Source organism: Symphodus melops (assembly GCF_947650265.1).
Source record: "Symphodus melops genome assembly, chromosome: 15".
Classification (NCBI taxonomy): domain Eukaryota; kingdom Metazoa; phylum Chordata; class Actinopteri; order Labriformes; family Labridae; genus Symphodus; species Symphodus melops.
Genome location: NC_136705.1, coordinates 19,495,732 through 19,521,865, shown reverse-complemented (window position 1 = coordinate 19,521,865; position 26,134 = coordinate 19,495,732). Strand labels below are relative to the sequence as shown.

The following is a 26,134-nucleotide window of genomic DNA, read 5'->3' as shown; positions in this document are numbered from 1 at the left end:
CAAATTTTGGATCATTGGAGACAAGTGTTTAAAAAAATGCAAATATCTGTTGTGTTTTTCAAGTTGTGAAAAAATATATATTTTTCGTTGTGAAAATAATGCTAAAATTTCCAATAATTTTGACAAAACGTGTACTCAACAGAGAACTGATCCAAAGAAACCCAGGAAACTGTAATTCAAGAAAGGAAGGTGTTGTTGGTTTTGTTTTGTTTCTTTGCCTTTCATGCCTGTATTAAAACAAATCAAGCCTCAATAGCAGGATATGGCAAGGAGGTCTGGTCCATTCTGACAGGAAATCTCCACCTCTTTTAACTCACAGTTCTCCAATAAATACTTACAAACATATAAACAGTGACTGCAAGAAGGAATTTCCGAACCGGTTTACACTTTTAGAGCTGCATGAGTGGACACTCTGTATCTTCTGTAATCTGTTTGCTTGGAACAAGTCCTCATGTGCAGATATTTAAAATATGCATGTAGGTAGATCCCCATCAGTGCTGACGTCAACAAGAGACACAAGAAGTACTAGATCTGCTGTGGCTCCATTATGTCAGCACAAAGAGATGAAGATAAAGAAGCTCAAAAGTTCTGTAACACCAAAAAAAAAAATGGGTGGGTGCTTCACACTTCATGATTTTGAATTGAAGTTTTTTTTTTTTTTTTTTTGTCAGGCAGGCGTGGTAAGAAGCTTGAAACCTGCCTCAGTTCCAGCTCTCAGCCTGTCATTAGGTTGACTGAAAGTTGAGACAGCATTTCCAGCATGGCGCCCGCCATGGCTTGGACTCCAAAACCCCTGTCGTAACAGATGGGTGACAACACTCTAGTCTGTTAATATTTTCTGTCTAGGTTGCAATACATATGCTGTCAACAAAGTTTTCTGTAATAGTTCTTCAGCTTTTTCTTGACTAATAAGTCATCATAATTTATTATTACAGTGAGAATTTAACAGGAAAAGTTTGATCACATTTTTATTCAGTAAACTAAAAAGGACTATTACTACATTCAAATGAAAACAGTAAACAAACGTTGTCACAAGTAGAAAATACGCTTTATTTCACGGTACATTACATTGGGCAAATCATTCAATGAAAAAGTGCCATTTTTTAAGGCATTTAAACTTCAAGCAGTTAACACTGTAAGAAAAAAAGTTGCTCTGTAAAAGAGAAAGTTTGACAAATATTACAACAGTCTCAGAGTAAAGATATCAGCGCATGTTTGGACACTGTTGTACTAAGAGCTGTTTCGACCAAATGTGGAAATGGAGAGGATCATCTATGCTTTTGTTTCCTCTCTTAGATTTTGTTTCCTCTCTGAGATTGCTATTTTTACCCGTTTCGACCAGACTTCCTTAAACTTTCCAAAACGCAGCGGCTGGGCTTTTAACAGGAAATAACAAAGAGATCACACACCACGCCAGTTGTATCCTCTCTGCATCAGCTCCACATTAGGTCCCCAGTGAACATTCCCATGCTAACTTTTTTTCCTACATGGTCTAACACCATTCTACAACGCTGAGCTCCTTCTCCCCTTCGATCAGCCTCTCAGATCTTCTGATCCAAATCTATTTACTGCTCCCCATACCCGCTTTCAAACATGAGGTGGCCGTGCTCCTCTTTGGAATGCTCTCCCTTTTTCCTTGTGGTCCTTAAATTCCTGTAATACCTTCATAGAGCAATTGAAAATGTTTGTATCCAGACCAGCATTGAATCGACTTATTTGCATTACTGCACCAGTGAAAGTTACTACTTGTATTGTCTGATTTATTTTTTAATCTCAGTGACATTTGCATTTTAGGAATCACTGTTTTCATTTTTTTTTAATAGGATTTAACCGTCCCCCGCTCTCCATATTTTTCATTACAATTTTCCGTAGTTGTATTGTGTACTTAGTTTCATGTGAAGCACTTTGTGAGCCGTATCTATGAAAGGTGCTAATTAAATACACTTTGCTGACTGACCTGTGGAGCAAAGTATTTGTTTTGGAACACAAACAGTCAATCAGAGTAACCCATTTATGTGTTCACTTATAAATATGGATTTCATTTGAAATATAAACAGAGACCACATAACTGTGAAGAGGAGAAAAGAAATTTGAGCCCTAATTTGTTTTCAAAACATGCACTTTTAATCTTTTCAACAGGTGCAAAATACTCATAAGGCATTTGGGCAAGAAGTCCTGACACATGTCAAATATTGCACAGTACGAAAGGTAAACACACCTCCTGCACATGCCTCCATGGCCTCATATAATTAGGGAGAGCAAGAAATTGGATTTGAGAGTATTTCAAATAAATACAGAAAAAACAAAACACAAATAATTCTCTCTCTTTTCAGACTTAGAATTATAAGTCAGTCTCTGTGTTTCAGTTCAGGCGGTTAATGATGAACACGTAGGCAGCTTATTCACTTAATCAGAGGTATACTCTGCTTTACACCAGGGAACTTGATCCTCATTAGGAGCGTCTCAGGCAGTGGGCGTTAACCCATGGGCTGTTTAATAATGGAATCTATCCGTGTTCAACCTGGGTTTGATAAATCGGGACAAAGATATGGAGTGCTGTCTTGATGGTGAACAACAGCTTAATGTTCAGTAAGAATACTAGTCGACCAAATATAAAGACAACCTTCGCTCAAACAGAGACAAAATCAAGTTGAAACTAAAGCACTTTTGACAGACGTTAGAGCAAAAAGGCTTTCAATCTCGCCTGTAGAGAAACCTCACACTTATGAGGTCTCAATAAAGCTTTCAAAGTGCCAAAGCTTTTTAATATGTAGCACAATAATAAATTAGACAAACAGTAAATTATTCTGTAATTACTGCTTTTTACGCACCACTCACACAGACTTGTTGGGTTGTGTTTTTCTACTGCGGAAAGGGACTTAAATCTCAATTAACCTATTTTATTCTCTGTGTATCCGTGTTATGGCGAAAACGCTGTGCTTGCACATGTAGCCAAGACGGTGGCTATGGCTAATGTTCGCTGAGGACACTTCAAATTTTTAAGAGACTCACACAATTTATACAAAGCCAATATTAGTCTCAGAATGAGGTTTATCTCATAATCAAAAGCATGATTATTCCCCTATCCTGCACTACTGAAATGCTGCTATGCCTGTTGCTACACACCGTCTCAGTTCGACATATTTGTATCGATAGCAGAGTTTGTAAGCTTGTGCGACTCAGCCACTTTTGTAGCTGCTGTCACCTGTTCGCTTTATGCGAGCAGCGATCATGTCCTTGGACACCCTCTTGCAGTCAGAGGCCAAACCCAGGAAGCACATGAGGTCAATGAAGGCGGTGGTGAGGTTGAGCTTACAGCCAAACTCACTGGTGGAGTAGTCGAAGGGGAACGTGTGATGGTAGTTGTGGAAGCCTTCGCCTGAAAAAAAAACAACCCAAAAAAGGAAAACATAAGCGTTGTTCTCAATTTCAAAGAGCTCCCAAACCAAACTTGAACTACGATTTGTGAAGCAACAAACTTCTTTGAACACAACACAGAGCTGCTGCAGTGGATTGACACACAGCAAGGGACAGCATGTGACTGATAATCTCGTTTGATTCCAGTAGAAGTGAGGGACTTCTTTGGGATTTGAAGAAAGCTAAAAGGCAGACTGTCTTGGAAAGCAATCAATATCAGATTAGGCTTAATAGTTAGGACACGGTTTTGCTTTCATTGTAAGATCAAAGATGTGCTGAGCTCTTCAGAGTGTTTAACATATTTTATTTGTGTATTGGTAATCACTTTTAATTTACTTTTCAGGTATCCAGAAGCACAGGCTAAGAGTAGACCAGTACGGTCTGGCACTGTGTACCACTAGAAGATATAGACGTGGTACACAGTGTTAGATAGAGAGGAGAGCAGCTTCCTGTCAAAACCCGCCATTTCTCACTCTTTGCCACAAAAACTCATCTGCTAAGACAACGTCCTCGTCGACAAAAGTTAGACTCCGAAGTCATTCTTTCTTCGTGGTTCTGAAGTGCTTCTGAATCGTCCATGCTCTGTTTTGATTTGTTCTGGATGGAGCCCTGCTGACTTTCATTACTGCTAGTTAACACGAACACGAGTTTCCACCAGCGCTCTGAAGCTATCTGTTGTCCTGTGCTTTGGGCTTTTGGCAGGCAGACGTTTGATGTGAGATCTCCCGTGTAAAATGTGTAGCTGAATAAATTGTAACATTTCATGATATTCTGTTTAATTTCTGCAGCAGTGTGTGAGGTGCCGATAAGGGATTGCTCTGTAAGTCATTTTAACGGCATGCGAATGCACACTGTAGGCGACTGTACCAGCAAGAATCTCAAACTATTTTCACTCCTGCCCAGAAGTAAACAATTAAATACACCCTTTAGGTCAGTACGTCTAACTATCCAGAAACTGCTGATTGTGAAGATCAGTGAAAAATACTCCATAAAAAACCACCAGAGTTTTCAAAACTCCATGAATGTTATTATCTAAGTTATTATTGATGCTTCAGTTCGTGAGTGGCGTTGAAAACTGGTCACATTGACAAATTGGTTTTACAAACCAAGTTGAAAAAAAAAAAAAATAGGGGAGTTACAAGGTGAATGTAGAGCATCTATTTTTTGCCATTTGCTCTCACAGTTCCAAGACAGAACTGAATAGGTGCAGAACAACAAGACAATCTTTCTATATCAGTAGGACAATGTTGGCTCTTGTAATACTCCCTGTAAATACAGTTGACATCAAATGATGTCACCCATTATTACGCAATCATACGTTAGCCTGTAAACTTGGTGCTGTTTTGCAGACAACAAAGCTCAATGCTGCTTGCATCAAACCCCCACAGTGTCCACCAACACAAATAGAGTCTTGACTCATAGGTAACGATGATACTGAAAATAACGTGCAACACTCTAAAATGACTAGTCTGCAAATGAGTTCGAGCTAACAACCAGAAAAAGACAGCTGCTAGACTGAACCAGGTTTCTGAGAGCCTTCAATGTGGCTGCCTAACAAGACAAGCTTTCAACAAGTAACAACAAGGACGGCAGATCCCTGAGGCCTTCAAAGACACTGAATCCCTCCCAAATCTTAATTCTGGAAGAATAAATTATTTTGAATTTTACTTTGCACGTGGGTATCTATCTATTTTATTGTCCTGTTTTTTGTTATGCTGGTTTACTCTTAGTTGCACAGAGATGTGGGGTTTCTCTGCACTTTCCTTCTGGAGACAGGAAAAGTCAGGAAAATAAGAAAATAAGAAAAATCTAATTCTGATATCATAATCAAGTTGCAACCTTTGTGTTGAAGAATTAAGTCAAAGCACAGGCGCAAAAAGCTGCGGTCCCTCAAAGTGTTCACGTCCATCAGTAGAAGAGTGCTCCATCCATCAATTATAGCCCCGTTTCCACGGTAACGGTGCGGTTCAGTATGGCAAAAAAGTATTGGTGTTTCCATTGTCAAAGTTAGGTATGTTACTAAAATAACTGAGCTGCATCATCCTACTTTTTTGCTAACCTTTTGTTTGGGTGCCAAGCAAACCGACCCTAAAAACTGGAGCTAGACACGGCAGTCTGCTGATTGGTTGAAAGAATCGTCACTTCCCTTGTGACAGTGGGTACAGTTGGCCGTGGAAACGCAATCCAGCTCAGAGTCAACTGTACCAAACTGAACCAAAACGGACAAACCCTGTAACCGAAACATGTAACTGAGGGGTTATGTGTTCATCATTCATAGTAAACCCCTGGAACTGATCTATACATGTATACAATTCTTTGTACTTTTACACTCTATATCAGCATCCATGGAACACCTCCTGTCCAATCAAAATCCTTGGCTTGAACTACATATTATGGAAATAATGAACATGTTGTGTCCTTACCTATGGCAGTGAAAGCAACCAGAGGGTTTTCCCTGGGGTTGATGGTCTTATCATATGGCCTGTTGCCCCATATGTGTGCGGCGCTGTTCACCAGCCATGTGGCGTTGAGCATCAGGCAATATCTCAGAAGTCCAGGGACAAAGTATGCCACAGCCAAGGACTCCCCCCAGAAGTACCAAGGCACCAACGTGGGCACGAGGAAGCAAAGGATCAGCACAGAGAGCTTGTAGTGCCTGAGACGGAAGAACAAAATGGTATCATTGTGTCAGAACCATGAAGTAAACGGATGTTTAAATCTGACATGACCTTTTGTATGGCTTGCTTTCTGTTGCCATACTTAACATTATTAGTGCTAAAACCTCCTCCAGAACAGCAAACATGTCAGGGACAAGGATCCCTGAAAGGCATGTATTCTGAAACTGTTTCAGGTGCACATATTAAATATTATCCTCACTTTCCTGGATCTTTTTTCATGAAATTTTACCAATAGACAAAAATGACAGAGCCTCCTAATTATCAATGTTTATCCCCTTTACTTCAGAGCAGAAGTAAAAATCTGGGACTGCTCCCAAAAAAAGAACAGATGTTCATGACTTGGTGCCTGTTGCAGGTCAGTGGATCTTTTGGGCCTGTTTGTTGTGAACCCAGACTAAACACCTGATGGTCTAAGTCTGACTTAGACTAGTAGTCCATTACTAAACAATGACTATGATATGATATATATTTATATATACTGATCAAACAAAGTGCCTAACTATGGAAAATCCTCCCTGTGTTTTTAGTACCATGGATTCAAACACAAAATGTTTGTGGCTAAGTTCAATTAGAATGACCCATCACAATACTGATTGCAGTCATCCCCCCCTGTTGACTTTAAATCTTCTGAACATTTTTTTTTCTTCAGACAGACACATCTGCTAAGACGAACATCTTAAAACCATGAAAATAAATGCTGGAGATTCTTTGGAGACTCTTCTTACCGTCTCTGAAACATGACCACCTTGTCTGCCTTAAGGTCCGTCAGCTCCAGTTTTTTGCCCTTCTCAATGACGTCGGGATGTTTACGAACTAGAAGCCAACCAATGTGAGCGAAGAAGAACCCACGTGTGGCATTGTGAGGGTCCGCGTCTGTCTCTGAGTGCTTGTGATGGACACGGTGGTCCCTCGCCCAATCATATATGTCATTCTGAACACAAAGAGACAGAAAGCAATAAAGAGGATTACTGCAAGAGTAAACAATGAAAGCATATCACCCAGATTGAGTAACTTTACTAAGATTATACACAAATATTTTAAACGTAAACCATCACCACTTCAGTTTTTTTCAGCTAAGGGTGATAAAAATGATCTATTAAAATTCATGTAAGATCCACTCTACACCTGTTAGGTAACATTAAATATTCTGCTCATCTTTGCAGCCGATTGGATTCCAATGTATTTATTCACCAAAATGTAATTGCTGACATGAAAATAGCTCTAATAAACTGGTATGAGTTCGGTACCCACCAGCACCACCTCTAAATGACCAGCAGCGACCACAATTGGTGAAAATGTTCAACTGCTCGAACTACTGAAAGAAAAAAAGGTGCTGTGCTAATTTCAAAACAAACACGCGTTTTTGTGTCAACCAAAATGACCAGCAGGTGGCAGCACTGAAAAGTAAGACTCCCTCTTCGACTCAATTAGCAGAATTTTTTCTAAAGAAATTAACCGAGAAAGTGCGTCATGTTATCAATTAGAAAATGTCATTCTTGTGTTTCTCCACGATTAATTCGTAACGAATTTTGTCAACGACCATTAGTTCGCATCACTGCCACCTGGTGTGCTGGTGTGGGAATTAACTGATCTATCGATGCAAAAGACGCTTTAAAAAAAAGCACATGCAACAGCTCCATGACCCACTTTTGGGTCGGGAACCACCAGTTAAAAATCACTGTAATAGAATATTTAGGTTTTTTGCCCTGATCATGCCAGTAGCTTTCAAAACAAAGACAAAAAAGTCACTTGCTAGGTATTAGGGCTGCTCGAAAAATCAGCGATCACAATTATTTTTGACTGATAATGGGATCATAATTATTAGACACGATATCTGCATCACATGCATCTATCGAGGTTAAATGCTGTTAAATTTAAAAAAAAAACAGGAACTAAATTCCAATAAAAAGGTGAGAAATATATCATCGTAAATAAATTAGTATATATTAAATATGTTTTTGAGGTAGTGGTGATGTACACAAATATAACAACACTTCAAGAGCAGCACAGCAATCATTTAATCTCGATTATTACACTCTTATCTGGTGTCCATGATTGTGAGAAGCCAAACTCATAATCTAAATCGGATAAATAAACCAGCCATATCAGGTATTCTTTGATATTTAACAGTTCTATAATTTTCTGTAAAACATGATACACATGAGGGCCTTCACCAATTTGGAGACGACTAATCTGAACAATCCCTTTTCAAGTGTAAGTGAGTAGGAGGCTTCAAGTTTCCACATCACATGGGTTTCATGCTCGACCATGGTTTGCTTGCATACTAGTTTTTATGTCAAACAATCCCACTTGACCATGCATTCATTCAACTTTTTAAAGTAAGGTGATTTTAAGGTAGAAAACTGACAAGGGATGAATGAGAACACATTTTTTAACATTTTACCTGAAAGGCCATGGAGTTGGCGAGAGCAAGGAAGACTCGCAGGGGAAATGAAGCCTTATAGGATCTGTGGCTCCATAATCTGTGCACACCTGCAGTCACACCGAGCCCACTGAAGAGGTAGCACACGGCAGCTAGAAGAGAGAAAGAGGTGAGAAGGTAAGTCATCTTTGGGGAGAACAGTCATCACGGCTCTAAGATTTGTTTTACACCCATGAGAGCAGAGTCACTGGGACAGCAAGTCCTTTCCATTTCAGCCAGGCCTCTTTACACACAGAAAAGTCATCTGTGTTGGGAGACGGGATGGTGGGAGCACGCAGGTCTGCCCTCACACTTTTGTTGTTCTAAAACTGCTGAATGTGTTTTCTATGTGAAGCCTAGACAAGACTGCCCGGGATTTGAGAACCGGGGGCTTCTGGCTGGCAAAGAGTGTTCTGTTGTGGTGTCACGCAGCACAAACATCACAATGGGATGTCTATGAGATTGTTGATTGTGCTTTGTCTTCCCCACTGGAATAATATGCAGCTCAGCATTGCAAAGAGAGGGGGGGAAATTATGCACTGCCAGAGGGGAAACAACAAAGTCCAGACTGTTTAAAGGTTTAAATCATACTGAAATAGTCTACATGTATAGGACCTTTATTTTTTAAGGAATCAAATAGTTTAATATAATTAGACAGTTTGATACATAAAATATAAGATTGGGAAATTTAGAGGAAGCAGACACACATGAAAATGACAAACCTAGTATGACTCATACTCCACCATAACCCCTATAGTATAAATGACCACCCCTCCCCAGGCAGCTTGTATAGGCTAGTTGTTAGCAATATTCACACATTATCATCATCAGCATATTTTTATAACTGTGGCTTACGAAGGTGAAACCCCAACATACGCGTCACAGCAACGCCTTCTTTAATAAATACTTACACCATGCGAGAGTTGAAAACGATGCGTAGGGAAGCAGAATCAGCCCGTAAAGCGCACCGACGTGCAAGAGGCTCATCATGATAACGTTTCTCCACACCAGCATCATCGGCGGTTTAGGACCCTCTTTCTCTCTATAAGTGTCGTCAAAAACATCCTCCACCGTCGATCGTTCTGCCATGGCACCTCCGTTCAGCTGGTGCGTATCGCCGGCCATGTGAAGGAGAGTCTCGGTTTCCGTTTTAGACATGCTGCTGCTAAAGAGGTTTCTGTAAAAACAAAAAAAATCAGCAGTCTACGCAGGAGAGTGCAGGGGGGAAGCGAAAGGGGAGAGAGAGGTGTTGCTCCGTGATATCCAAATGAAATGCGTACGGGGGCTGCAAGTACGGGAGAGGATACGTACAGCGGCTGGCTGTGAAACATGCAGGAGGCAGAGCAGAGATCGTAAAGAGAGTGCAGCGTGCCACTCTGACAGTTATGTCACTGCTGCCACATCTGTAGTTCTCTTCACAGGGTTTGTAGTTCTCACAACGACACGCAGGCTTCGGTTTGCTCAAGTTCCAATGACACTATGTTGTGACGTATATTATAGCTGAACGACTTTATTTAGCACCTTTTAGTTTATATTTTGTCATTTACACCGCTTTTTTTTGAAACTCGTGTCCCTCCCTCCAGCAGTGACTAACACCAGCGTACACACCACTACCATCATGATGAATGTCACATGGCGGTAACACGTCGTTCATTTTCAAACGGCAATACAAAGGCACTGCTTAGTAGCCGACTATTCTTACATGACATTGCTGTATATTATGCTATTTAGAGTCACCCCCCCCCCCCCCCCCCCCCCCCACACACACACACACACACACACTGTGAAACGTTGCTTAGATGAAACATTGTAGTGGAACATATAGTCCTACTGTCTTAGCCAGCCACTGTCTAAATTGCATTAAGTTACACCCATGTCATTTGATGAGACATGAGTTTTGATGTCCGTAGAACAGCACTGGGACATTAAACTGCATCACTGCAACCCAAAACAACAGTTTGACTGGATGCATCATAAATGGAAACTTACAGATAAATGTAGCAAATTACAAAGTAGCCTCACTAATATGCAGCCAGTTATATATAACATAGTATGTATACATAGGACACAAAGTAACAAGAGAGCTGGAAAATGTTGGTTGTTTTGGGGAAACAGTCCAGTTGTATTATTAGTTTTAAGTGAATGCTTAAAAATGATCCTATGTGCTGTTGCATGTTGCAGTTAATTGATACAATGTGTCGCTTCTTCAACAGAAATATCACACTCGCTGCCACTGACTGTTCTGGATATCAGACTGAATCACAGCCATGATGATATAACGGCACTCCCTCTCCTGTGATTAGGAACTACAAAAACTTGGCTTCGCTAGTTATAGGTTATAGGACACCTTCAACTGATAGTCTTTGAATCTAAGTAGGGACTGGTTAATGGACTATGGTGACATATTATACAGTCACACCTAGTCTAAAATCTTACATTCTCTGGACACAGTGTATCACAGAGCTCTAAGGTTCATTGCTAATTTTAAAGCCCTCACCAATCATTGTTTGTTGTATGCATGTATTGAATGGTCTTCTTAAACAATGCTGTATTCTTCTCTACAAGTCTATTTTAGGTCTACTATCTTCTGACCCTCATCATATGGAAGAGTACAAGAACCTATAATCTCCGATCCCAGGACTTTTTCTTGATTAAACAATTGTGTAAAAAAACAACAACAACAAAAAAACAACAACAACAGTATCACAGTGAACAGGTGGTGTATTCAGTGTAAGAAAATGTAAGTCATAGGTCAGTGGAACTTTGCTGCCAGCAATGTACACCACTTTGCAAATATCATTTACACTTTGCATAATGACAACCACAGTCTCTGGAAAAATGTCTGTGAAAGGCTGTTTACCTAATTGCTGCTCTCGCGACACTAGAGAGGAGAGTACCAAATCTGCAGAGGTTCCGGTCACACTCGGGATGAAGGTAGAGATGGAAAACACTGAAGATAACACTGTTGCATTGATTCAGCCTAACAGAAGTCCCCTTGTGGCATATTATGGGGGCATTTTAAAGCAACGGGCGGCTGTTGAAATTGATGCCACATGCTCGGGGTATTTTATTGGCTGTTTGCTTTGTTTGCCATCCTCCTTTTTTTTTCTACAGAAAGCCCCTTCATACACATTGGATTTCACCATGGCTGTTGACTAATCTCTCAAATCAACCTCATGATGTCAACATATTTCTGTATCTGATGAAACATGGTAAGTATTTGCAAACATAGATTAGCTCATCTGATGCCCTACAGTGCTGACAGTGTCAGAGTGAGATAGGGCAATCTGAAAACTGTTTTTTTTATTGTGTCATTAATCTTCTTTTATGTGCTGTACTTCAGGCTTCAGTTAGCTATTTTGAAAAGTACAGTTTGACTTGTTCACTTTTATGAGATAGTTTATTTTCCCCAGTGGAATACATACAAATACTTCCCTCAGATGTTGGCATAATTCAAAGATATAATAAAATTAAACTTCTTAAGGTTTCTAAAAAAACAAAAATTTGTCAGGTAAAAAATTGCAGCTGTTATTTCATATATGTTGATGAACACTTTTTGAGTTTGCCAGAACAGAGGCAGTTAAATATGAGACTGTTTATTTCAAGAGCACTTTGGTTTAACCACTTTGGTGGTTTAAAAAAAGTCAGTTCTTGGCATATGCACGTGCATCATCACACAGTTACATCACGAAAGAGATTTTTTTTTTAAAAAGGCGTGATTGGCCAAGACTGCCTTGTTGCAGTATGACCGCACATGAACAGCAGTTACCTCCAGGGAACATAACTTGACTCAGTATGGCCAATAGTGAACTGGAATGAATCAAGACTAGTTGAAACATTGTAGTGAAACTTATCTCTGTTTTAGCAAGCTACAGTCTAAGCCAAGTATTTACAATAAGTTACACCCTAGTAATTTGATGAGACAAGAGGTATTTCATGAGTTTTGATACAGAATAGAAAAGCACTGGGACATTAAACTGCATAGCTGCGACCAAAGCAACTGATTAAGAACTACACTAAACTTGGCTTCGATGGCCCATGTTGTGCAAGTTTGGATACATAAACAAGCTTTATTGTTATAGGACACCTTCAGCTGATATGCGTTTCTTTGCTCTCCTTTTGATGCAGCGTCTATCAGTCCTGAACTCTAAAGAAATAAATCACTCTGTAAGTGTTGTAACTGTTTTTTTTTTTACTAGCTATACTGTGACTCCCTAAACTTTTTTTCAGCTTGTTGGTAGTCCCACACAACCAAACTCTAAAAACCTTTTAAAAAATCCTTCCTAATAGATTGAATTCTCTCGTGCCCTTAATAAATATTTGCAAATCACACTAGTGACCTCTGTAGTTGAAAAAGTAAGTATCAATACAAAAGTACCTAAAAACAGGATTAAAGTTAAGCGTGATGTGTCTTCTTGGACCAAGGTTTTCTTCATGATTTACTGCACTTCGATTGGCTGAAATGTATCTTATTGTGGATTTAGAAACTGCCTTTAACTTCTTTGATGGGGATTTTAACAATATTATATAGTTCATAAGTGTGCTCCCCTAGAGTCCCCCCCCCCCCCAGGCCAGAACAATCACTCCAGATTTATTTTTATTTATTTTTCTTAATGTTTTTAAAAAATAAAATGTTGTAAGATGTTTGTAATGCCAGAAAAGAGGCTGAAATAAGTTAAATATGAGACTGCTCATTTCAAGAATATACTGTGCACATGCACGTGCATCATCACACAGTTACATCACTCAAGAGATCAAAAAGGCTTGATTGGCCAACACTGCCTTGTTGCAGTGTATGACTGCACATGATCAGCAGACTCGATTTGGTAAACTGGAATGTTTTCCAGTAGCGAAATATACGTTTGAATTGCACCATCTACTGTATGGGTATTGCTACTGCAGGATAGACCGTTTGCAAGCTTTTGAGTTGTAGTATCTCCGTAAGGGGCAACATACAGTACATATCATAGAGAAAAGAGAACTTGCAAATAATCAAATAAATACATCTTTAGAATAAATGTCTCACATTGAAACAAAGTATAGTCCATTCTGTTTATGCAGCTGCGTCATGTCACCGCTTTGTTTAGAGGCCCTCTAGTTCATTATCAGCATCATGTTTAGGGTGTTAAGTGAGTTCAACAAACTCATTGAATTGATTGAATTATTGGGGTGTATTTCATCTCAGTAAACTGAAGAGCAATGGACTCAAAAATCAGTCAATCCCAACATATTTAGCAGATCAGCAGTGTGATGATACAAATATCCAGCTGTTTTCTGGAACAAACTTTTCAGATGTAATGACTTATAATTTCTAATTGCCTACAAGATTTTAATAATCTGCTGGACAAAAGAGTATCATAAAGTAAGATAAGACAATAAAACATACAGTAAGATAGAACTTTATTAATCCAGAAGTACATTTTTGAATAGTTGATTATCTACAGGATTATTTTTTGCAGTTTAACCATTAATCCTAAAAGTCAAATTAAATAAATAAATGACCTCTATAGTGAAACCTCAGGTGAAATACCTTTGTGTTTACATAATTTTAATTATCATAAATCATACAAAACATCACAGTTCAATTCCCTTTTAGCTTTATAAAGTAGCCAGAGATGTCTCACTTCTGAATTAAAACTTTTGGCTACCTTTCAAAAAGTAGGACCAGTTCACAATGAGGAGTGTGTGGAAACATGTCCACGGGCACAGCCAGAGTTGGAGAAAAAGCTTCTCCTGCGAGTTTCTTCTGTGGGTCAGGAGCACAACAGAGCTCCCTGAAGTTCCTCATAGCCTCTCCATCAGGTTTACAGGAAACAAAGACCAGCCTGCGGATGGCCGGTTGGTTTCGTAAGGCTCGGACCACTCTGTAATGCAGGCCGGCTCGAGAGGGATTCACCACAGCTGCAGTAAGTTGTCCACCTGCAGAGCTCAACTGAGACACAGAACCAGGAAGCACCACCTCTGCCTTTCCAGGGATAAACTCACAGTTCAGTACATTATTGAGAACTGCATTGTGTCTCGCATCTTCCACCGCCTGCTCTATGAGCTCTATGCCGATTATCCGGTCCACTCTGTGAGACATAGTGATACCGATAGCACCTGTCCCACAGCACACATCCAGAAGGGTACCGCCAACTCTAGTTCTTCCTCCAACTTCGTTGTGGTTTGGAATGCACAGGTCCCTCACTGTAAGATAAAGCACCTCAGCCGCTGCCTGGTTCACCTGGAAAAAAGCATCAGCAGAAATGCGGAACTTGAAGCCCAGCACCTGTGAATGACAAAACGAAATAAGAGCAGCAATTAAAACGTGTGTCCAAAGCAAATTTCCCCTAAGGGAGATAATAAAAGCAACTAACTAACTAAATTGCCAATTTGTAATGTTATCTATAGCCACTAATACAGTAGATGAATTCACCATGAGCAGAAATAAACGTATTGATGGATGACGATCAGCTTGGCAAAGAATAGGGGATAAAGGGAATGTCAGAAAGAGGGAAAAGAAAGGAGACACAAACACACAGAGAGTGACACATACAAATGGAGAAGTCAAGAGATCAACAAAACTCACAAACAATCATCCAGAGTAATAGTAAGAGTGACAGAGGTAGATATCTGACCGATATGAATAAGAACACTCTTATTGTTTGTGTATAATACCTCCTCATAAATATGTGGCCGACCATAGAGGAGCTGGTAAGGAGACTCCTCATGAGTGCAGCGAGTCATTTTGCTCTCTTGGAATAACAACGAGTCCAGCTGACAAACTGATCCAGGGCCCCGGGTGAAGTATTCCACCAGCTCAGCCTTATGGTGTGCTACCTCTTCCGGGCTGAGCGCCTGCGGATGAAAATACACTATGGCCATGGTGTGGCCCTCTGTGTTAGTCCTCACTGTGACCTCTCTCCAGTGGCCCCCGCTGTGGAACAGCAGGCAGGGCTCCAGGGGAGAGAGGCGGATAAAGTCCTGGTAACATCTGGCAACTAGTTTGTGCTTCTCCGGCATGTTGAGCAGGTGGTCTCCATTGACGCAGACGATGTTTCTCTTTCTGCCTGTGCCCATATAAAATCCAACAGTTTTGGGGTTTCCATCCACTCCTCTGTTGACAGAAAATGTTGACTTGTTTCGATAGCCATCCCTCACTGGTGATGGAAGGACAGGCATGACAGGGAATCTGAGTTTACTTCCGACAGGTGAGGAGGATTGTGTGTGTGCGTCACCTGAAAGATGACCACAGAGCAGAGACATGATCCTTTCCTGGTTCTTTTGCTTGACTCATCATAACTAAGTCTCCATAGAGGGGTGACGACATCAGCCAGCCTTTCCTCCCAGGACGGATCCTTGGGACAGATAGCTTTCTTTGATAGTCGAGTCCTCTGGCCAGCTGGGACAGAACAGATAGTGGAAAGAAACTTGTGCTTGTAAAAATAAAGAGTTTTGCGTTTGACAAAGACGACTGACCTGTAGCACGTTACTGCTGAAGCCATTTTCGATTTTTAGTCAACTGGCATTTATTGCTGAAGAAAAAACAAATGTCTTTGCAGCAAAAAAATATATATACACCTCTAAACATTTAACATGTTTTGCTCATGTCAGCTGCTGAGTGCTTACTGATACTGAAGTGCATATCTTCTTCTTCATCTCTCGTATTTCCGGCAGCCATGGTGTACTGCTGCCCTCCACTGGTCATGAACCGAAATGATTTGGATCCTTCCATATTGTCCAGTGCGATGAAGAATTGTCTGAGCAGTTTTGGGTTGTTTCATGCTCCCTGCTGAGAAATGATTTCATTGACTGAGCCGTGACTCAAGTTTCTGCTTGTTCTGCTTGCATGATGATTGTAGTGCATGTTGAATATGGAATGCCAAGAGTGCAATTATTCTTATCTCTTACAATTTACCTGAAACACAACTTTGCGTGAAGGGAAATTTGGTGGACTGTGTATAGATGCTACCGATAACTATGTTATGATAATAATAGATGTGAGGTATGTCACAACTCTCTTCTTTATAAAAGCGACTTACAAATAGTTGTAGGGTGCGAGTTTAGCTCTGTGATTGATTAGAGCGTGCAAGCATCCACATATACAGAGGCTATTAGTCCTCATTGCAGTGGCCTTGGATTTGTCTGAAACCTGGGCTATGTGCTGCATGTCATCCCCCACTCCAACATCTCGTCTTTCTTCAACTCTCCTGTCGAATAAAGACCAAAAAAATAGTTGCTTCTAAGTGAGATGAAGTGAGGACCACCCAAGGCTTATTAAACTAAAATCCTGCTTCCTTCTTATAAATCTGAAAAATTAAAGGACGACATTTTCCCCATGCATGTTTCTGTAAATCATGTTTATAATGTTGCGTTCATGTACAGAATTAATATCATTAATTTGGCATTGCCGAATTCCACAGAAAAGCATTGCTCTTTTAATGAACTTCTACATTTTGGGGTAGAGTTAAAATATGTATGTTCATAAAATACAAATTACAGATGTCCGCATTAACACATTAAGATAAGAAAATAATTTATTATAAATGATTCATCATAAGTAGTTATTTATGGTATTAATTGTGATTTTTTTTAGATGAATAGTTTGACAGCACAACAAAAATAGATATCAAGGCATGCTCTGCGTTACATACACACGTCATCAACGTGCGTCTTGGGGCAAGTAAACATTTCCGCTGTGTCGCGATGGACTCAAACAAGGACGAAGCGGAGCGTTGCATTAAAATAGCCCTAATTGCAGTGAACAACAATCAGCCGGACAAAGCGAGGAAGTTTCTGGAGAAGGCACAGCGTCTGTTTCCGACAAACCAGGCTCAAAGTACGTCGAATAAACGTGTGTTTTAATGGCGATTATATCTCAGATACGGGCGATCCACCAAACCAGCTAACGTTAGCATTACCGACTTAACGTTACACCAGCTGCCCCCTACCGACACTGGTATTTGTAGTTTTTAGCCCATCTCAATCGCAATTTCTGTCATGTATTTGATGACTTGCTGTCTTTTAAATGGGGCTTGTTTAATCGTTTCTGTCAGCAGATACACAGCTTATCACTAGCGTGCTCGTAATGTAGCAGACTCGGGTGTATTTAAATGACATGCCTACACTTCCGTTACAGACTTGTTGGACTCGTTAGCGCAGAATGGAAAGCCTCCAGAGGAGAGGGGCAGTCATGTGAACGGAGATGGACCCACTATGAGGCACCGGGGCCCGGGAGACGGGGAGTCCGCACAGGGAGCTCCAGAGTCGGCTAAAGCATTCAGCGCAGAGCAGCTGGAGGCAGTCAGAAAGTCAGTGAGCATGTGACCCTTTCACCTAATATATAATAATACTCATGGAGTTAACAGAGTAGAGCTGGTATTATTACTGTCATCAGTTAGTAATATAACCCTACAGGGGTCTCCAACCTGTTTTAGGATGAGAGCCACTTTCAAAAAATAAAAGAAGTCGCGACCTACTTCTACTCCCTTTATTTATTTTTATTTTTTTTTGCAGTGTATATTAATATTAATATTATTATATGTTTACCTTTAATGACATTTCTGACACTGCATGCTGTCCACCAGAGCATTGTAATGTGCTTAGATAGATCTAGAGTTGTAGTAAGTAGATACAGTATGCTATGAGTGAGGTTTATGCACAGGGTAGATATTTTTTATTTTCTTTCTTTCTTTCTTTTATTATTATTTATTATCATTTGGATTTGCTTGGCGAGCTTCGTCCCCCTGTTAGAAACCCCTGATCTCGTAGAATATACAAATGAATTAAAGGTAGGTAAAACTTGTAGGTGTGATGGCACCCTTGATGTCATTTAGCTGGAATGTTAGAGAAAAAAAGTTCTGCCTTTTTACATTAAAAATAAAACAAAATCTCACATCTGATTCAGACAACTAAGTTCAGTGTTATACAATGATTGAATGTATTTATTTACAATTGATGAGGCGTTTAAATGCCTTTATTATTTATTTAGTGCAACCCCCCCATATTTAAAATCTTATTATTATTATTGGCTCACCCTTCACTGTGAAATGCTTTGCACTGATTGGCCGGTTTATTTCTTCTTAACATATTACTGTGGAGCACTTTTAGATGCGCTACTTAAGATGAGCAGACGTCACCTTTTGCTCTTAAAAGGTGCGATATCAATAAGTTGGCTTACTTCTGCATGATCTCAGAATTATTGTTTTGTTAATGTTGCTAAGCTCTACTGTGACATTGATGGGTGTATCTTTAACCTTGGCTGATGTGTTTGATGTCACTTCCATGCATTAGAAGATGTAACTACATGTTTTGAGTGTTGTGTTTAACTCTTGAATGTCTTTTTAAACTGCAGGATTAAAAGCTGTAAAGATTATTATCAAATTCTGGGAGTTGAAAAGACGGCTTCTGAGGAGGATCTTAAAAAGGCTTACAGAAAACTGGCGCTGAAATTTCACCCGGATAAAAATCACGCACCGGGAGCCACAGAGGCATTCAAAGGTAAATCAAAAACAAAGTCATCTACATGGTTCAGTGTAGAACAAGTCAATATAAACTGTAAGTAATGACACATTTCTGTCTTGTTTTAAACATCTTACAGCTATTGGGAATGCGTACGCAGTGCTGAGTAACACTGAGAAACGAAGGCAGTATGACCAGTACGGAGAAGAGAGAACACATCCAACCAGACAAAGACAGCACCGTGATTTTGAAGCAGATATCTCACCCGAAGATCTCTTCAACATGTTCTTTGGTGGAGGCTTCCCATCAAGTAAGTAGACAAGGAATGCAGGGTCAGTCAAGGTGTTGTTGCAGAGGCCCAAGTGTGTTTTCCTTCCCGTGTTTAGAGTAACGTTTTCTCATGGCTCTGCAGTCTGCAGTGCCCATTTAAGATGAGAGTAAACCAGGCTTTCTTACTGTGTTCCACCTCGCCTCAGTCTTTATTGAGATGCACTGTGCTGCTGGTACTGTGTTTGATCTCATTGCATACAAATATTGTATACCTTTTAAAATGAAAACGTTCCAGAGCGTTGTGTTTCTTCTACACATCATGCCAAGCTAAGTATCAGCATTAACGTTTAATTCACATGGTTTTCTCCATGTTTGTAAAGTTGCTCAGATAGTTGGTCAACAGCTAAATGTTGCCTTTTCGTTGCACTTTGTGCGCACTGCCTCTCACCCGGACCGTATCAGCGATCATTCTCCAGTCAGAGTCGACGAGGCAGAGCTGCCCGACCGGATGATCAACCTTTTGATTCTTAATATTTTCCTCCTTACGGAAAAAAGGTTGATGCCTATGCAAGGGGAAACAAAACACAACTGAATGAACACCTCATTAACGTCTTAGGTTCATTGACAAGACGTGAGATTCTGAGCAACATGAATATGGTCAGCTAGTTTGATTCGATTTTGAAGGGTGTTGAAATCTATTAGATTTAAGTACTGGTTAATAATAAGAATACATTTAAAGGCTTCTTTCAGAGCCCTTACAGAGCCGAAATAACAACAACAAAGTAACAATACATCCGTCATACTCGAATTAAAAAGACACATTTGCGAAGTGTGAAATCTTTGTAATGAGGATTATTGAGACAGGATGGATATGATCAGAATGTGCCAAGTTACCCAGTTTAATTTGTATACCCATGTATAATGTGTATAATAGGTCAGACTTAACATATACCACTGTTTGTTTGACAAACCTTGTTTAAAAAGAACCAAACACAGCTCATAAACACAACTCCTTCTCTCTGGATAAATATGAGATCATGGATCAAAAGCCTGCAGACTCTTGGTTCTTGGGCTGCGATCACTCTGCTAGCCTGAACGCTCACTTCCGATTTTTTGCTCAACTATGATTTATTTTATTTATTTTGTTTTTTTTGTTTAGCTGTTGACATTGCTTTTTCATCTGTGTCCTGTGTTAGACCCTCCTGGGATGAAAAGTGGCCCAATGATCAGATTCCAGGTGGCTTGTGCTGTTGACAGTGTCATAAAAAAATCAGATTAGAGTCACATAGAGATGAACAAAAAACAAATCAGATTCAGGTCACTTTTGCCTGCAATGTGAACGCAGCCGGGCTGAGTGTAACTGTTATTTCTCTTTTCTTAAATGCTGTTTAGGTAACGTACACGTTTACAGAAATGGAAGAATGCACTTTGCACATCATAATAGGCAAGAAAGACGAGAACAGCAGAGAGATGTAAGTCCCGTTTATAAGACATTAATTTAATACCAGCTCGTTTAATGTATTGTTTGTCATGATCAAGTTATAAACGGTGTGTTACTTTTCTCTCCGCACAGGGAGGTCTGGCTTTGTTTGTACAGCTGATGCCAATCTTAATCCTCATCATCGTGTCCGCTCTTAGCCAGATGATGGTCACCCAGCCCCCTTACAGCCTTAGCTACCGCCCGTAAGTGCTGCACCACTCAGACAACTTCAGTGACCGTGTGTCAGAATGTCTCGACATCAAAAAGTTCCTCTCTGAATCCGTCTCACTCAAGGTTCTTATATCTTCTTTGTACATCAGGTCAGCTGGACATATTCACAAAAGGCATACAGCACACCTGAAGGTGACTTTTTATGTGGGAGATCGTTTCAATGAAGAATATTCTGGTACGAACCTAAAGGCTGTTGACAGAAGTGTAGAAGAAGATTACATCTCCAATCTCCGAAACAACTGTTGGAAGGAAAAACAGCAGAGTAAGTTGTCATCACCCCCCGCTTTCTTTTTACTTGTGTTATTCTGATTTTTCAGATTCTCTCTAGATAACTGAAAACTGTTGTAAAATCTAGAAAAACTTTGTATAAAGAGAGAGAGTTTACTTTAGTTTCCTTTTATCATTAGGACCAACACTGCAGCTAGTTGGAGGAAGAAACTACTGAATTGTTTTTCAAGTTTTACTGTAAACTTGGATTATAGCTTTGTTGTGTGTTCTTACTTCAAGGTTGAGATTAAATAATTATGTTCTAGCTGATTACTTCACTTTCCAAATGATCAAATTATTGACCTGCTCTTTTTGGGTTTTTTTCTTCTCCTCTTCTACCTTTAGAGGAAGGCTTACTGTATCGCGCTCGTTACTTTGGAGATTCAGAGTTGTTCCAAAGGGCACAGAGAATGGGGACTCCCAGCTGTTCTCGACTATCTGAGATTCAGGTTATGTTGGACGGCTAGAAAACCACTTGCACACAAATGGGTAAGTGAAAAGAAATCTGACAGTGACCTGACCCTGTACTTACTATTGCACACAGTATAAAAACTTGACTCGAGCACTATAATTACAGAGAATTCCAAATATTTAGGATTTGATTTCAGTTGAAAAATATCCTGCCTTAGATTTGAAATCCATTCAAGTAAGCTGTAGGCTCAGATTTATATTTGTCTTATTGACACATGGAAATGCAGTTGTAAGCAGGGACTGACACCGGATCACCTTTGGGAGTCAGCAGTGTTTGTCTCACGTGTATCCTGCAGGCACTTTAATACACCAACTCGCCCCACACACTACAACATTACTGAGTGCTGATAGTCCTTTGATGAATAAAAAGGGATCACTGAAAGCAACTGGTGCATTATGATGAATCTCTGTAGCTGTTCTAATGATAAAGCAATGCACACGTGACAGTTATAAAGCATGACTTGTGTAGATGTGTTTTCTCTGCATGTACAGTTCTGAAGCCTGACAGTCACCGACTCTTTCGTTCTTTTAGGTTGGTCGGTACTTGAATCAAATAAGAAGAAATCGGTCGGAGCCCACTGAAATTGGAGCATATTTTTCCGCAGCAAACCAAGAGAAATAAAAATGCCTTACGCGCAGTGGGCAGCAAACTCATCAGGGAACCTCTCTGCAACTCCGTGTAGATTGACTTCCTGTAGAACTGTGAGAAGCTTTGAGTTGACTGCTGACATGTTCTTACTATAGTGTCTTCAGGATGGCCAGAGTCCGTCTGGTGTCGCAGTGGGGGGGGAAGTAAGAGTGTAGTTGTCTGTTTGATGGTAAATGAAGCTGCTAAGATAAGCTTTCTCTGTCCCAGTCTGTTTTTGTTTTCCTTTTTAACATTTTGAGAAACCTCATGGCCTTCTCATAGACAGACGTCTGAGCCACTCACGAGGAAAAGTGTGTAATTTTTATATTTCTTACCACTGTAAATATTCATTTGACTTTTAACAGTGCAGGATTTCTTGAAGTTAATATCATTTAATATAATGTTATGTGGATTTGCTTGTAACCTCTTGGATCATAGGTAATGAAATCATTGCACAAAATAAAAGTAAACCATATTTATTAAATTAACATGCTAAAATTGTATGAAAGTTTCTTTGAATTAAATATGTCCTGTGATTGACTTGTGCAAAGTTTCTTTTTCTTCATGAAGTATCTGAAATGATTTCTCTATAATCCAAATCGATGTGTGATTTATGTCGAGGTGTTTTAAGACAGTTCTGGGGTCTTTTTGAAGGGGAACTATCCACTAGGGAGTTCCCTGAAAACTTCACACCATGGAGACTTTTTTGTCTATATTAACTACCCCGGGGTGCTGGGAGAGTGCACACTCTAAAGCAGGAGCTAAAGGGGTCCTCTGAAATAGTTCATACTACCTTGTGGTGCAGATTCTACAAAAAAAAAAAGGGGGAGAGTTCTAACCGGACCTAGACCTGCAGTCTGTAAAAACAAAAACACCTAGTATTGCAAGCTCATGTGCATGAAGTAGGAGGACGGACAATGCTGCGCCTTCTCTCTATGCTGGTATGTTTTTAATTTCAGCACAATAAATGATGTGAAATTGTTCTGGGGGACATTTGGTTGTGCATTACTATTCACAATGCAGTCCAAAATGGTGGACTCTCCATGAGGTAGACCCTAAAGACAGGACTGGGATATTTGTTACAGCATTTATAAAGGCTTTTAAAGCTGAATGCTAACACCAATATGCTCACACCAATGCATGCTGATGTTAAGCAAATTTCCAGTTGTTCTATTTTGACCATTTTCATTGTCTAAGTAGCATGTAGCACGCAGAGCTCACTAATCATTAACTCACATTATAGATTAAGCTGATGGGAATGCATAAAGTTTTGCATTGCATTGGACAGATTTTGGGGTGATGAAGAGTTGAGGTAAAAAGTGACAATTCAATCATTTTTCAATCTGTATACACATTTTCATATATTTCATCATATCTATTGCCACACCTCTAGTATAAGATGGAGATGAGTTTTATTGTCTTATCTGTTGTTCAGTCTGTATGTCCTGCTTTGCTACAGACCGTGCTTTCACTTACCCACACCTTTAGTTATTTATTGAAGTGTATATTTAGTGGCAAGAGAACCAAGGGTTAAACTTATAATCAACATCACACCAAGAAACGCTGTCACACTTGCATGCATACATAGGCCTACTTTCTCTAATTTGCTTAATGACGTTTGGATTGCTTAAATCAGAAGACATCACTCAATAAATCAATAGAAAATAATTTATTTGCTCATGAAGTTGTTGAAGATACAAAACATGTAAGTTTAAGGTGATATTTGACTATCAAATACTGAAGTCATACCCTATATGGGTATAATTTTACATTCACAGGAAGTCAACTGACTCATTTTAAACATGAGTATTCACTGTTGAGTCACCTGCGACCAGGTGAGCAGCTGCCATGACACAGAACTTGGTTTCTATAAAGCTTAAATCACACAACACACAGGTATACCAACAAAGAGAGATAACATTTCAGTATTTCAGGACCATGTTGAAATATTGTAGTGCCATTTAATACATGTTGAAGCCATGAGATACAACGCAGTGCATTACCCTGCCACCTTCTTTCATACATGACTTGAGTGCAGGTTATTAGTTACAACAACACTCTTCTATCAGCAGCTCCCCTGAACTGTAAAGTTTCCTCTTGATGGCCCTGAAGCTGGTGCTCAGCCTCAGACTGTCTTGGTGCCTTACTCTGGGTGACTTGCTACCTTTGAAGAGACTCTGTACCTTTGGCCACAGCCCACTGGATTCCGGCCTCAGTACCAGGGTTACATGAAAGGTCGGAACCAGGGTAGCATCCACTGCTATCTGGTCCACATTGCATAGAGGGCCCTGGTCTCCTCGGTCCACACACAGGTCTATGAGCGCTCCCCTGAGGCCGCAGGGTTCACTGACAGCCAAATGGAGCAGCTCTTGACGGACATAGTGCAGAAGACAATCAGGAAGGATGAGTTTGGAGCAGCCCAGGATTTGTGATGCTTCTGTGAGACTTTGAGTGATAGTTGCAACAACCTCTGCAGCCAAAGTCTCTTCCAGAGGGTAACAGAAGAAGCTGCTGTCTGACTCTGACAGGGACATATCTGCTACAGATCCTGAAACAAAGAATTTATTTTTTAAAATAGGTTAATTAAGAAATAAAAAAAAAAATGTTGGCGCAAACAACAAAGCCTCCTCAGACAAAAGGCAGCAGAACTCACCAGCTTCACTCCTGCAGCACTGCTGATCCTCTCTGACCCTCTGATTGATCCCTTTCAGCTCAGTCAGCCTCTGCAGCAGACTGCCCCAGGACAGCCGATTCGAACCCCGGCCCTCCGATGGAGAAGGAGGACAGCTTCCATCTAAAGACTGGTTGCAAGAAAAAGACATTTACGAACATAAAAAAACCCCCTATTGTTAAAAAAATAAAGATCACTTCCCCCCCCTAAGAGCTAGAGCCAGACCAGCTGGAAAACACACTCCGTAACAATGGAACAAAGCCTTAAATACCCCATGCTAGAATGTCCCGCCCACTGTGTAATTCAACCAATGAGGTTTCAGCTCATGTTCTCTACCCTGCCTGGTAACATATTTTTCTCCTTTATGATGAGTCTAAGACCAGGCCCCTTTCACACACACCACACATCCCCCATCCAGACTTGTGTAGCCGACAGTTTGGTGTTTTAACAAAGTGGTTTAATCGTCGAATATCAAATTAAGCACGCGCATCATTCTGGCCAATCAAAGGCTCTTCTCCAATATTCAATGAAACAATTAAAACGACACACCCCCTTGGTTTTTTTTTTTTTGAAAATCAAAGACATGACGAAATCATAGGCTGACGAAATAGCGGAGAGAGATGCTGTCATTGCTCCTGCACGCGCTGACACGTAGCTCACGTACGACTCGTGCCTTTCCGTGGAATGATCGGAAATCGTCAAGGCTGAGCAGGCACACATTATTCACGTCTTTTCTTTTTTAATTCATAGATCATTGCCATCCATCACTTTGTAGCCTATGCATTACTTAATAAGCTACTTGTTTAATTGTATTGATTATTTCTTTAGGCCTATTTAACCAGCATGTGTCATTAAGATCAGCTTTAGTTTGTTTTCTTTGAGAAGAATGAAGAATAGCTATAAAAGAAATCTAACACCAGACACTTGTTGATAAGAAGTAGTCTGATCTGTAGAACAATATCAGCTCATCTGACTCCAGGTTTACAATACATATGTGGCCCACTAAACCCTCCGACCATCCCCCCCCCTTAAAAAAAACAAAAAACAAAACTTCAGACTGCTCCTCAGAATCGAAGTTAACGTCTCTTATCACCAGCTGGTGTTTGTCCTCATGTCCTCAAAGTAAGCTATCTTTGCTTGAAACAGCTTTCTCTTTTAA

General features: G+C 40.1%; 4 protein-coding genes across 7 annotated transcripts; 1 reads left to right on the top strand and 3 right to left on the bottom strand.

Moving 5' to 3' along the window:
• Positions 1 to 1,026: 1,026 nt before the first annotated feature.
• On the bottom strand, positions 1,027 to 11,535 carry scdb (stearoyl-CoA desaturase b). 2 transcript variants are annotated; one of them, XM_079363414.1, is made up of 6 exons: positions 11,378 to 11,535; positions 9,429 to 9,694; positions 8,500 to 8,630; positions 6,821 to 7,026; positions 5,841 to 6,073; positions 1,027 to 3,379 (listed from the first exon to the last, which is right to left on the bottom strand). In XM_079363414.1, exons 2-6 carry the CDS (start codon positions 9,673 to 9,675, stop codon positions 3,180 to 3,182), a joined length of 1,017 nt encoding a protein of 338 aa, XP_079219540.1. In that variant the 5' UTR covers positions 9,676 to 9,694; positions 11,378 to 11,535; the 3' UTR covers positions 1,027 to 3,179. The 2 variants fall into 2 exon arrangements, with proteins under 2 accessions (XP_079219540.1, XP_079219539.1); XM_079363413.1 differs by lacking the exon at positions 11,378 to 11,535 and adding an exon at positions 9,829 to 9,941.
• A 2,365-nt stretch (positions 11,536 to 13,900) lies between these two features.
• Positions 13,901 to 16,195, bottom strand: trmt2b (tRNA methyltransferase 2 homolog B). Of its 3 annotated transcripts, none has more exons than XM_079362671.1 (4): positions 15,976 to 16,195; positions 15,735 to 15,898; positions 15,175 to 15,656; positions 13,901 to 14,785 (listed from the first exon to the last, which is right to left on the bottom strand). In XM_079362671.1, exons 2-4 carry the CDS (start codon positions 15,760 to 15,762, stop codon positions 14,162 to 14,164), a joined length of 1,134 nt encoding a protein of 377 aa, XP_079218797.1. In that variant the 5' UTR covers positions 15,763 to 15,898; positions 15,976 to 16,195; the 3' UTR covers positions 13,901 to 14,161. The 3 variants fall into 3 exon arrangements, with proteins under 3 accessions (XP_079218797.1, XP_079218795.1, XP_079218796.1); XM_079362669.1 differs by having other exon boundaries at positions 15,175 to 15,613; positions 16,126 to 16,158; XM_079362670.1 differs by having other exon boundaries at positions 15,175 to 15,898; positions 15,976 to 16,194.
• Positions 16,196 to 17,145: 950 nt separating this feature from the next.
• dnajb12a (DnaJ heat shock protein family (Hsp40) member B12a) lies at positions 17,146 to 22,844 on the top strand. The gene is made up of 9 exons (XM_079362654.1): positions 17,146 to 17,335; positions 17,636 to 17,807; positions 18,851 to 18,996; positions 19,097 to 19,267; positions 20,620 to 20,699; positions 20,801 to 20,910; positions 21,028 to 21,200; positions 21,551 to 21,694; positions 22,209 to 22,844. Exons 1-8 carry the CDS (start codon positions 17,203 to 17,205, stop codon positions 21,670 to 21,672), a joined length of 1,107 nt encoding a protein of 368 aa, XP_079218780.1. The 5' UTR covers positions 17,146 to 17,202; the 3' UTR covers positions 21,673 to 21,694; positions 22,209 to 22,844.
• Positions 22,845 to 23,958: 1,114 nt separating this feature from the next.
• On the bottom strand, positions 23,959 to 25,190 carry LOC306836415 (DNA damage-inducible transcript 4 protein-like). Its single transcript, XM_079363476.1, has 2 exons — positions 24,958 to 25,190; positions 23,959 to 24,852 (listed from the first exon to the last, which is right to left on the bottom strand). Exons 1-2 carry the CDS (start codon positions 25,124 to 25,126, stop codon positions 24,347 to 24,349), a joined length of 675 nt encoding a protein of 224 aa, XP_079219602.1. The 5' UTR covers positions 25,127 to 25,190; the 3' UTR covers positions 23,959 to 24,346.
• Between the last annotated feature and the right edge of the window lie 944 nt (positions 25,191 to 26,134).